A 12,539-nucleotide genomic window follows, 5' to 3' on the forward strand; every position below is an offset into this window, starting at 1 on the left:
TAGTCCACACAATCCTGTGTGTGTGTGTGTGTGTGTGTGTGCATTCTTCAAATGTGCAAGTATGATCTGAACTGTCCTTCTGCAGAAGCAGTACTAGGTGGTGCTGGGGAGCAGGTGGATTCTTACGAGAAAGGGTAACGGCGATAGCAAAATCAGGCAGAATGGAAAGTAGCTCTGCTGCAACCAGCGTATCAGGCCCTTGTACCCTGCATTCCCCTTAAAAAACCCCAAACACAATCCCTAAAATAGTTTGGCCTTCAAGGTCACTGGCAGAAAATGTTGCAGTATAAGTTATTCCCACCTCTGGCCCACCTCAGCTGATCACTTTCTGTCAGGGGCTGATGGAGAGTGACCCAGCCCCTGACAGAGCTCCCTGCCACCGCCCTGCTCCACCTCACAAACACAGAAATGCACTTCTGGTCATAGCAAAGATCCATCTAGCTCAATTGCACTCTCTCAGATGTCCTCCCAGCCCAAATTCAGTGCCACCAAAACAACTGTACATATGCGTACAGCAAAAATCTTGCTTCATGTCACTTTAAAATTCCCATTATGTGAAACCATAAAAGAAAGTACAGATAACTTTTTTAAATCTACAAACATTTTCAAACTATAGAAATAAATGAAGCTCACAAATTAATTGGCTTGTGCGGTGATATGAAGGCTCTTCTTTGAAATCTGTCCCAGAGGCTTCCAACAACCTGGAACAATAAGAATGTTTTTGGGATCACCAACTGTGTGAGTAACACCGTTACTACTAATAATCACAGTAACAACCAGAACAATCACATTCTTCACAGGAATTTTCAGTACTGTACTGAAAAGTGTCTGGCACATTGTAGCTGGTTATTCTCTCTCAGGCAGACAAGAACTGGAAGTTTATTGAGAAAGTACATGGGATGTGGATGTTGGAACATGCCTGGGTCACAATTTCAGCAAACATTTCTGCACAGGAAGAGTAAAAAGTATCACAAGAAGCTCACTCAGTGTTACAGAAAGACAACATGGGCACAATTTCTTACGATTGTTATTTATTCATTTAGATATTTGCTTATATCCCAAGATGGCTTCTGGAGAGTGGTGAGGAGGTTATGACATCTATCTTTGCTGTAGCCAGTGAGCATGGTAGGAATATGGATGAGAGGAATAGAACAAAACTTGTTTTGGCACTGAGGTAGTTTGATCTGCCATGGGACAGGATGCCTTTAATTGCAACATAAAGGCTTCTTAAATGACTATAGCTCCTCTCATGCAAGTCCTACATGAAGGCTTCCCCCACGGTGTACCTATTAAGAGCAGACGAACGTGAGCTTCATGTGGATACCTGTCTGGGCAGCACATACGGATTTATGTTTTTAAATTAATGTGGATGGATGGGATGGTTATTGTATTTATAATGTGAACTTATGGGCTTTCTCTCACACACTTCCCCCACTTCTCTCTCTCTCTCTCTCTCTCTCTCTCTCTCTCTCACACACACACACACACACACACACACACACACACACACATTCCTTTCCTTTCTTAGTTCTCTGTTAAATTTGTTAAAAATAAAAAAGAGTAAACAAAAAAATTCCACATGGAAAAATCCTATCCCTGTCCCTAATTTCTTGCCTGGTTAATTCATTCCTCACTTTTCAGCACTAAAAATGAACCCCAAGGCAACTTAGCTAAATATTTACAAAAAACATAATGGAAAAGAGGCAGCATTTAAACAGAGCCATCAACCCACAATCAAACAGTAGGGAAATCCAGAGCAGTTCAGCATCTACTGTTGGAACTATTGCTCTCCTATATTACATGTGAACTTACCTGATACTTAGTCAGAGCATCCATCTAGCCTCATACTATTCATTCCTGACTAGCAGCAGCTCTTGAGGGTCTCCAGTTGAGTTCTTGCCCAGCTCTGCTACTTGAGATCCTTTTAACTGGAGAGCCAGGGAATTAAACAGGGGGGGGGGGGCACCTGTATAAAAAGTGTGTGTTCTACCACTGATCTATGACTATGATTTAAACAACAAACAGCCCATAAACAAGCTAAAATAAAGTTCACTGACTTGGCTTGTTTCTGCTTTTGGTTCATACTGCTTCAATGAAAAACGCTGCGAGACACTATCAGCCTTTGGCTCTGCTGTTGTATCTGGAGGCTTGACTTTGGGTGCCAACATTCTATCCCAGGGAACGTCTTCATTTGCTCTTCATGAAAAAGAAGGGAAAGAGGTTTTACAGCAGTGGTCGTGGCTAGGGAGTGAAATAAATAACACAGATTTCCACCCCGCAAAGGTGGACAGATTTTGTAATGCTGGCTCATAAGAGCCATTGACTGTGCATATAAGGGTGGACAGAGGGGGGTTTGGTTATTTTATATGTTCACAGAAAGTGTCTAAGATGGAAGAGCTTATTTCATGAAAAAAATATCTGGCTATATTATGAAGCACAGAATATGATATGCATACTCCATAATGTATGATAAAATGATACGTGGAGAGAGCCAGGACAGAAGCATGTGAGTTCCTGGCTTTTTACATCTAACTGTCAAAACTATGAACTTTACTTCATAACAAAGGTCTCCATTCCATCACAGAACAAGCTAAGCCACACGTGGATGAAATGCTGAGCGACTCCTCTGCCGCCTCTTCACATACATCAGCCAAAGTATAATTTAGGATGGGCTGCAGCTTGGAGGATGTAAATGCATCTTTGCGACTTCCGGCGGCGACGCCATCGCCGGGTGGTCGAAGGCTGCCTCGGTTCCGAGGCGCCTTGTCCATCCCGGGGGTTAGGAGCCGCGCTACCGCAGCGCGCGGCTCCGTTTGGGGTGCGGGAAGAGCGTCCCGCACCCTGGGCTCCCCGGCTGTGCCCGCGGAGGCTCCGAACCCTTCCCCTGCCCCCCCTGTAAAGGGGGAGTGGGGGTGAAGGGACAACCGGAGCCGGGCTTCAGGGGACATGCCCCAACCGGGATGCAAATGCGGCGACAAAGCCCGCGGTGAGCGTCCAAGTTCTACCTGCGAAGAATGGAGCTAAAAACCCGGTGGTCGTGAGTAAAGATTTGGATTAAAAATCGCGCTTTTGGAACGATCCGGGGGGAAGGGGAAAGGTAGCCTGCCTCCCTCCCTTCGAGCCGAAGAATGTAACCAAATGAGGGTTTACTGCTACAGAACTGGTTTCAATGTAGCTAAAATTGACACATGAGACTGGCAAACTCTTTTTTCGGGCAGTTAACTAGAGGAAAATATCTCCATTTAAAGTTGCGGTGTTTGCGCTTCAGCACAGAAAAATGGCGTTGAACAAAGAGGAGAGCAGAAATACAACACCCACTTCCTCCTCCTCTGCCAGTATGCTGGGTTTTGTCCTTGAACTGGTATTGAACTCTGGACTAACAGATGAACAGAGACTCACTGCCTTGAAGGTGGAACTTGTTTATAGAAAAGTCAAAGTCTTGTGTGGGGATCTGAAAGGGAACCAATTGCCCACAGAGGAGGCTTTTAAAACTTTTGACACTTATGAAGAATGTCTTGCTAATGAGCTGAGAGAGTGGATGGAAAGATGGAGAGAACTGAGTGAGCAACTTCGGAGAAGAAATTCGCTTTTTGGGGGTGGCAGCCCCAAGGCGACGTTAAGATTTGTTATATTCAGTCCCCGGGGTGTGAGCTCGGGGGCCAGGGACAGAGAATTAAGGTATTTACAAGAAGAAAAGGAACGTTACAAAGAACCGAAGAAGCAGGGAGATGATGAGATGGACACCTCTGAACTCGTGGCAAGAAGAGACATGGACTGTGCCTGGATCTGTGGACGTTGGGAGAGAGAAGTTACACGGATGTTCAGTGCCGATGCCATCAGGAGAAGAATAATGGACAGAGGGGGTGTGGGGTGAAGTCTTAAACAAAATTTAAAGTAGTCTAACACGGCAAATCGAAAGTGGAGGGTGAATACTGTCAACAATATTCTGTTATATTTTTATTTGTATATGAAAGGAGATATTTCAAGTTTTTATGTTATTAGCAGTAATCTTAAGGATAGAAGAATTAGATTTGATGCGAGGAGCAAGATTAAGACTTAGATTAAGTTAAGAAATTGATAAGATTGAATTAAGAAGAACTAGGATGAGGTATTATTATGGTGATGTATTTACTAGTAAGGTGTTGAAAAGATAATTTGATGTAAATATATAATTGAACCAAATTTTTTTTTTTTTTTTTTTTTTTTCAGAAGAAATGGTTATAAAATAGATTAAGGATATAAAATCGAAGGTGAAAAGGCAGGGGAAGTCAATGGTCAAGATATGGAAAAAGAAATTTTTCTTTTTAGAAAGATGCTATAAGAATCTTGATACCGTTTGTATTTGTCATATTTGTTTTGTATTTGTGGGTGTGGGTGAGGGTATATGTTGTTTGGAAAAATGCCAATAAATTCTTATAAAAAAAAAAAAAGTAAATGCATCTTTGCTGATTGAACACTAGGAGCTAAGCGCCCAGGCGTCAAAAGCTGACCCAATAATGAGCATGGACTTGATGTTGATCAATATATCTCAACTGAACTGAAACATACAAAAAGAAGACCATACCCACTGGTGTCTCGTTACTGGAGTCCCTCATGTACACAGTCTTATATAGATTTACTCCATAGTAGAACTATTGAACTCTTGATCTCAGTGATATTGCATAGCAATTTGCATGACTGCATATGTATATTTCAAATTCTTTGTGACTGTACATACCTTGTGTGGATATTATTCTGAGTCATAATACCTATTGCATTGGGACATTCAGTGCATATTATACTTTCAGTGTATACAGAGTTGTGTTTGTTTTCATTGAACACAAGTTTCATTTACATGGGTGTTTAAGTGTCTCTTTGCCTTAATGTTAACACACAGAATGATGGAATATCTGCTTGGTTGTAGGGGGCCTTGGGTCACCTTGCACAAGATAAAGCAACTAACAATTGTTTAAAATAATAATTTTTATTGATTTTCATTATAACAAACATCACATTAAAACAAACAATGCTGTTTATACGTTCAATAAAACATCCAGATGTGGGATTTCTCAAATCCTGACTTCCCTCTACCCCCTCCCATGATTCCATTGTTTCATGATCAATTCATGCATGTCTATGTAATATTATTAATCTATTTGTATCCAGTTCTATCTTTTATCATAATGCAAATGTTTCTTAAAATACTGCTAATGTATCAACTTGTATACAATGCTTTGATATATATGCAATAAAGACTTCCCATTCATTTTAAAATGTTATTGTCTTGATTTCTAAGTTTCTCTGTTAATTTCGCCATTTCTGCATATTCCATTAACTTAATTTGCCAGTGCTTTTTTGTGGGGATCTTTTCCTCTTTCCATGATTGGGCTATCAATATTCGTGCCGCTGTAGTCACATACATAAAAAGATTTTTATATATTTTTGCTATCTCCTTTCCTTTAATTCCTAATAAAAAGGCTTCAGGCTTTTTAACAAAGGTTATTTTAAACATTTTTTTCAGTTCATTATATATTATTTCCCATTTTTTTATAACTTTACATTGCCACCACATATAAAACATACCTTCTAGCTCTTTACATTTCCAACATTTGTATTCTCTTGATTTATACATTTTTGCAAATTTAACTGGTGTTAGGTGCCATCTCTACATCATTTTCATATAATTTTCTTTAATTAGTGTACAAGCTGTAAATTTCAAATCATTTTTCCAAAGTTTTTCCCATTCTGACATTTGAATGTTATGTCTAACAAATTTAATAATAACAATCATCTTATACCTTCGGATCAATGACATGGCCATGTGTACCTGAATGGCTCTAAAATATCCCAACAGATCTTTGTTTTAGGCCTAATATTCACTGAGGTGGTAAACTTGTGCCTGGGTTGCATCACTCCTGACTGCAGGTCTCAGCACTCAAAAGCAAAACCAAAATCCTTCCACATAGGAAGCTAGCATGTCATAAAGAAATTTCGGCAAAAATTATTGTCCCGGACATCCAATTTTTTATGTGCGGGCGGGGTCAGCCCAGTCATGAGGTGGAATGAGACAACTGCCTCAAGCAGTGGGCAAAGGGGAACGGTGAACGGGCATGTCCCCTGGCCCCCCATCTCTCCCTGCTGAGGGCACAGTCACCTGTTCACCCACATACCTGTTGAAGGAATGGTTTCTGCTGCCCCTTTTTCTTCTTCTCCCTATATTGCTTTGAGGAAGGGTGTGGGTGCTGGCAGAGTTTACCGCAGCACACCTCTAAGTTTAAACAGCCTTCCTTAGCCACAGCAAACTGTGCTAACAGTGCAGATGTTCTTCTGCCCACCTCATCCAGAATGGTTGGGCTCTGAGGAAAAATCCTGTTGGCTGTTCCTCAGAGTGCATTACTAAGGTAGGAAGGTGGGAGAGGCACTGGAGAAACTAGGAGTGCTACTGGCAATGTGGCAGTGGTGGCAAGAATAATAGGGCGGAGGAAAGTGGGGCACAACAGTGGGGGGAAAGGATGGGAAACAGGATGCAATCCCATGTGCTTACCCTATGTGAAGGGATTTTTATTTTAAAAAATACGTGGAAGAACTTCCAGTCGTATTTATCCCCACTTGCAATCTGAAATGCTACAGTTGAGAAATTTAGGGCAAATGCTTCTTCAGCTCCCACTTCCAAGCTCTCCCGTACCTGATGGCTAATTTTTGGAAAAGAAGCATGTCAGTTTGTAGTATTATTATTATTATTTACCCTCACTTGACCCCAATGTCCCAGGGCAGGTTATATCATTGAAATGTAATATTGAAAACAGTTTAAAACAACCTACACTCACAGAAACAAAGTGGGAACCAAAGGAGGGGTTCAACCCAAAGCTCCTACATAGCATCCTGTCATCCAGGGCCCTTTTTTGCAATAACAATGTGCATTGACTATAGGATATTTGTAAGCATTTGTAACAGGAGAAAAACCACATATTGGACAAAGTAGACAGTTCTATGTCATTGGAGATGAACACCAACTGTTTAAAGAATTCTTCCTTACTAGAAACAGAAGCTCACCTTTGAGCCACTGAGGTATACATATACCTCCGTGCTTTCTCATCTCTGAAGGCTTCAGAGGAAGGATCACTTGACTTCGTAAGAAACCATTATGGAAGAGAAATCATAAAAGATAATGCAGGGATTAGCCCTTCAATTGAACAGTTTTCCAAGCTGTGTAATGTCTCAAGCACACAAGCATAAGATTGCTACCCCTTTTCCTACTCCTGCACCTTTCGAGCAGCCTAAAATGTTCAGATTGGCTTTTTCAATAGAGCATGAGACTCTTAATCTCAGGAGCATGGATTTGAGCCCCATGCTGTGTTAAAATTTCCTGCATTGCAGGTGATTGGACTACAAAGGTGCCAGGTTGCCCCTACGATTGAGGGGGTCCATCGCTTGTCACTTGTGAATGATGCCCCACACAGACAACAGCACATTGTCTGGAGGAGGCTAAGCGCTCTGGAGGAGCCAGCTACTAAAGCTGCAACACACACTCTCAATACCAAGGAGGCCCAGCCCCTTTCCAACAAATAGTGAGGGGGCTGAAGACACCTCAGCCCCCTAGTTGGACTAGATGACCCCTTGGGTCCAACAATTCTATGACTCTATGTAATACATAAAATACAACAACAAATGTGTCTGCTAGTGATGGAAAGCTGTTGCTCTCAGTTTCTCACTTGTTTCAAACTTAAATTCAGTTCCCCACATTTCTGCAGCTAATTTTTAATAAAAAATATTATTCAGCATTTTAGTGCAAATTGCTCTTAATAAGCACATTTTGGTATGCAGTTTTGACAAATGTACATTCTTGCAGGAAATCTCTCCTAATATAAATGCAGTTTTGTATTATATTTTCACTAATATAATTATTTTTATGCACACTTTCCCCCTAATATATTGTTACGGGTCTGCAGGAGTGAGGATCCCCTAAAATTCATGGGTGCCAGATTCTCCACATAATTTCTGAATTTGCCTAATGTGGGATTTGAAGTTTTATGAAAGAAACAAATGGTTGTTTTCAAGGTATATGTGTGTTCTGCACCTTTCTCTGTGTGTGCTATGCCGTTTACAACATACTGGTATATCTCTTTGGGTGCTTACAATAACATTTAACTTTGCATCTCCTCATGTGTGTTGGTGGCGGTGTGGGCTTGGGGTGTTTGCGGAGGCTGTGATCTGGGGCACTGCTCCCCTGGTGCTGGTTTACATAGTGGTGCTGTATCACAGCACGGTGGATAGAGAGTATGATTGGGTGTGCGTACCTTGGTGGGTGGTGTGGTGTGATTAGTTGCTGCTGGCGGGGATGCTAAGGAGGCCCTGTACATTTTACCCGTGTGTTTACATTTCCTTCCTACTGTATGTGGTTCTCTTCCCACAGAATATACCGTATATGAAACCTCTCTCAGTGTGAACACAAACAACACATTTTGGGAACAAAATAAAAAAATTCCTTCCAGTAGCACCTTAGAGACCAACTAAGTTTGTTCTTGGTATGCACACTTCTTCAGATATGGAAAGTTCATACCAAGAACAACCTTAGTTGGTCTCTAAGGTGCTACTGGAAGGGGGCGGGGAATTATTTTGTTTTGACTACGGCAGACCAACACAGCTACCTGTAACATTTTGGGAAGAATTCCATGTGTAGCAACTGTTTTTGAATGTGATTCCACAGCAAATGCCAACTGAGCTGTTATCACAAACTGTTTATTTTCTCTCGCTGAACTGAGGTACTCATGAACTGAGTTTGGAATAGTTTGGTAAATTATACCACAGCATAATTTACTTTGGTGTAACTTATGCTAGCATCCTATAGTTTGGAGTGCTCTACTTGACAACTGCCTCTTTTAAAGATGCAGGAACACAACTCTCCTGCCAAAAAGCATTTATGCTCACTGTGACTTGAAAGGCCAATCCTCCCATGCAGCTTTTAGAAGCCAAAATAGACCTGGGTCCATCAAGCAAGTTTTTGGACTCATAACTCCATGCAACTACTTCAAATCATCAAGCTGAACAAGATGAAACTCATCCATCCATCACATCTTTCAGCATTAACTTTAGATATCATCTTACTCATGAATGACTTGCATAGGTTTTCTACCCCACTCCCTGTCTATCACGATAATTTTAGCTGTCAAGAATATCTGCAATGGTATTAATTTGAAAATATGTCCCAGGTTTATACAAACAACAAAATCAATAGCAGGAAACAAAAATACCTTAATGTCTGGGTCCACATGAAATGCAAATGTATGAGGCGAAAAATTTCCTTTGACTTTAGGTGGAGCAGGTATAACTTTTACTGGACTTGTCCACCCTGAAAAAAAGTGTTGAAATTTCTTGTGCTATGCAGCCTACTACAGTATTAAAGATTACAACTAAGTTAAATAGCTCTTATATTGCTATGTTAACTAACTTAAATGATTATATGATTACTGTGGTGGAAACAATGAAGTCTATGGCAGTAATTTGCCAAAGTAATGTTATACCCTGAAATGCTTGCAAACATACTTTCTAATGAGGGAAGATATCAACAACTGAATGGTTGCTGCAGTCCATTTTAATGAGTTGAAGTGAATTTTGAGTTTGGCTGAGAAAATACCACAGAAAACCATGAAGCAGCACTATAGGTCAAAAAAAGAGAGTGAAATTAATAGTTAGCACAGTGAGAAAGTGGTCCCAAGATTCCGGGGAACTTAAGAGACAGGTAACAACGAGGCAGAGTAATTGAAGGAAGGGGCAGAGCAGGTACTGAGAAGCAAGAACCTGAAGGAAGGGCAGATGGAGAAGGAGAAACAAAGGGCAGAAGAGACCGGCTTGACAAAATGAGCACTTAATAATGGGGGGGGGGGCACAAAGGAAGACATGGTGGGCTGAGTTCAGGAAGAGCCATCAAGGAATAAAGATCTGAGGAAATGGGGCAGTGGTTGCATAGTTGAAGAAAAAGGGGGTTAAGAAGGAAGTTTGTGGGATCTAGAGAGCTAGACAGTGCCATAACTGGGGGGGGGGGCTAAGCTGGGTTTGGGTGAAGCACCATTGAGGCTCCCAGCCTCTGTGTGTGTGTGTGTGTGTGTCTGTGTACACACAAATGCGAGTGGGTGAGTGTGCCAAACTGGGTCTTTGGCCTGGTTAAAATAAGGCCTAGTTTCGTCCCTGAATCTAGAGACAAAAGAGACAGTGAGCTGCTGTCAGGAAGCAGACAGGAGGCTGGAGGTGGTGACCCAGAGAGCAATTGCTTACATGTTTACCAGGCCCAATAGGGTGTCATTTTCTTTACTGCTGCTCCCCATTTTAATATAATTTATATAACATTCTAAATTTGATGCTTTACAGTTTTTACTGTGTTTGTTCTCCAAACACTCCCATATTGTTCCTTTTTATTCTCTCCCCCCCCCCCCACAGATATAGGTTACATCCACATTACTGTATACATTTAAAGAACTCTTATACCCTCCCTTCAGCAGTCATGACTTCCCACAAAGAATCCTGGGAAATGTCCTCATGATCCTTTGGGTGAAGCAATGACTGATAAAGTAGGATAAGAGTCCTTTCAATGTGTGGTGTGCATGTGACCCAAGGCTGGGGGCAGTGATTTACCCATGGCCACATAGTGAATCCACGGCAGAGGTGGGAACTGAAATTAGATTTAGGCTCTTACATTAAAAATGAACCACCAACTCTCTTCTGCTTTAGATTAGTGAGCCTTTGGAACAACACAATGTATAATTTAGCAATTAATTACCGGTACATGATCTGAGTTGTTTGGACAGGCAAGCTATATTTCATCTTATATATTCTTATGTTATAGTTAACAAACCACCTATCATTATTTTATTGTTTTAAAAACTTAGAATTCTACCTATTTTCTAAAATAAGTCAACGTATCTTACAACCACAAAATATCAAACAATATAAAAACAAACGGGAAATAAAAATTGCAGCAACAAACACAGTCTATCATGATGGAGGGGGAAGTGGTAATTGTGCCTGTATATTGCATTGACAACTTGTTGTCTTTGTCAGTGGAGGAGATTATTCAGGGTCAGGAGAGGGATGCGTGCATTTGCTATCAATAGAACAGTGTCCTCAAATGCAGTACTTCACTTTTCCCCTTTGAAGTGAATGACAGCATTTACTCATACTGCATGGAAGAAACCAAAAGGGTGCACCCAGAACCCTGTCTGAGTGAGGTTTAAGTCTGCCCTCTACATTTGATAAACCCAATACTGCAGGGAGGAAACAGATTTTGCCCCTGCAAATGCCTTGCCAACTGAACTTAAGTAGAACCATGGTCAGCAGGGAAAAGGTTAAACAACCCATTCCCCTCACCTGTTCTTCAGCACTGCAACTTTTTCATTCACCAGGGGGAAAGTTAAATAAAACTCTGCATAACATGCATTTTGGCACTTTAAGGAACATCATTTAGGCTGATGTACCAAAGCTGCACCTTGCATCCTTTCATCAGACAATATAGTGAATACAATGAGACCAGTAAAAGATAGCACCATGTACCTCCAATTTTTGCCCTGAGAGAAATATCTGGCACTGCTCTTGAGTTCCACCGCTGGTCCTGCTTTATCTCTTCCAATACCGAGAGTCTTCTGTTTGCAGGCTGGGGTGTCGTATGTGGGAAGGGGGCCGACGGTGGAGGCTGCACATCTTTACCATTCCCCAGGGGTTCCTTGTTTTTGCTGTACATGATTTGGTTAGCTTCAACTGCACCTCCTGGGCTCACAAATCCTGAAGAAGGGTTAATTATTGGCAGATCATCCCGATGTGGAGCTAAAAGGTAGCATTTATCTTCAGGTTGAATGAAAGGATTGGATTTGAGAAAAGCATTACTGCATTTGTTGTGGAAACTGGGAAAAAAGTGTCTGTCTTCAGGTCCTCTCACAAAAGGCATATACATTCTCTTTAAGAGACCTTCATGCTGCTTCTGATGCATCTTGTGAGAATTTAGGTGACTGAACTGCCTTGCAGTGACTTCAGAAGTCATAATTATTTTTGTATTGTTTCCAGGTAGAGATATTAAGAGTCTTGATAGTTTTCTAATCCTGTCCAGGAACTCTCACGGAAACTAACAGCACACACACAACCAAAAACCTTTCCAACTTATGGAAGAAAACACTACTTTAAAACCAAAGTAAAAGGAGATAGAAACCCGGGAGGGAACAGAGCTGTCAAATGAGAAGAGTCTCTTTGTTGCCTGGTGACAGTAGAACATGAGCACACAATGAAAGTTGTAGTGATGCATTTCATAGGGATCTGGATCCAGGAGAAAATGCAGTGATCTTTCGGATCTATGAATAAAACAATCATTTTCTCTGCTTCACACACAAATTATATGCTTTTTTTCTTTCCTACTGCAATGTTTTAAAATGTATTAAAGTTTTAGATTGTCAAACATAAAAGTTCAAAATAATCACCTTATATATTATTATAGATTTAGGGTAAGCCCTAGAAATTAATAAATGCCAGGGTTTGGGTTGTTTGTGATATGATATGATGGGAGAATGCAAGCTGCAAAG

The 12,539-nt window shown here is 41.0% G+C and overlaps 1 protein-coding gene across 1 annotated transcript in view; it reads right to left on the reverse strand.

Moving 5' to 3' along the window:
• The window catches only part of SPATA48 (spermatogenesis associated 48), a 29,158-nt gene extending 16,845 nt beyond the window's left edge, over positions 1-12,313 (reverse strand). Inside the window, exons 1-5 of the mRNA XM_033171000.1 lie at positions 11,524-12,313; positions 9,231-9,328; positions 7,033-7,106; positions 2,058-2,196; positions 634-701 (exon numbers count right to left, since the gene is read on the reverse strand). Of these exons, the coding sequence (XP_033026891.1) occupies positions 634-701; positions 2,058-2,196; positions 7,033-7,106; positions 9,231-9,328; positions 11,524-12,007 (863 nt within the window). The 5' untranslated portion in view covers positions 12,008-12,313. The remainder of the gene's footprint in view (positions 1-633; positions 702-2,057; positions 2,197-7,032; positions 7,107-9,230; positions 9,329-11,523) is intronic.
• Positions 12,314-12,539: the final 226 nt, after the last annotated feature.

The sequence above is a fragment of the Lacerta agilis genome, chromosome 14 (genome assembly GCF_009819535.1).
Source record: "Lacerta agilis isolate rLacAgi1 chromosome 14, rLacAgi1.pri, whole genome shotgun sequence".
NCBI lineage: Eukaryota > Metazoa > Chordata > Lepidosauria > Squamata > Lacertidae > Lacerta > Lacerta agilis.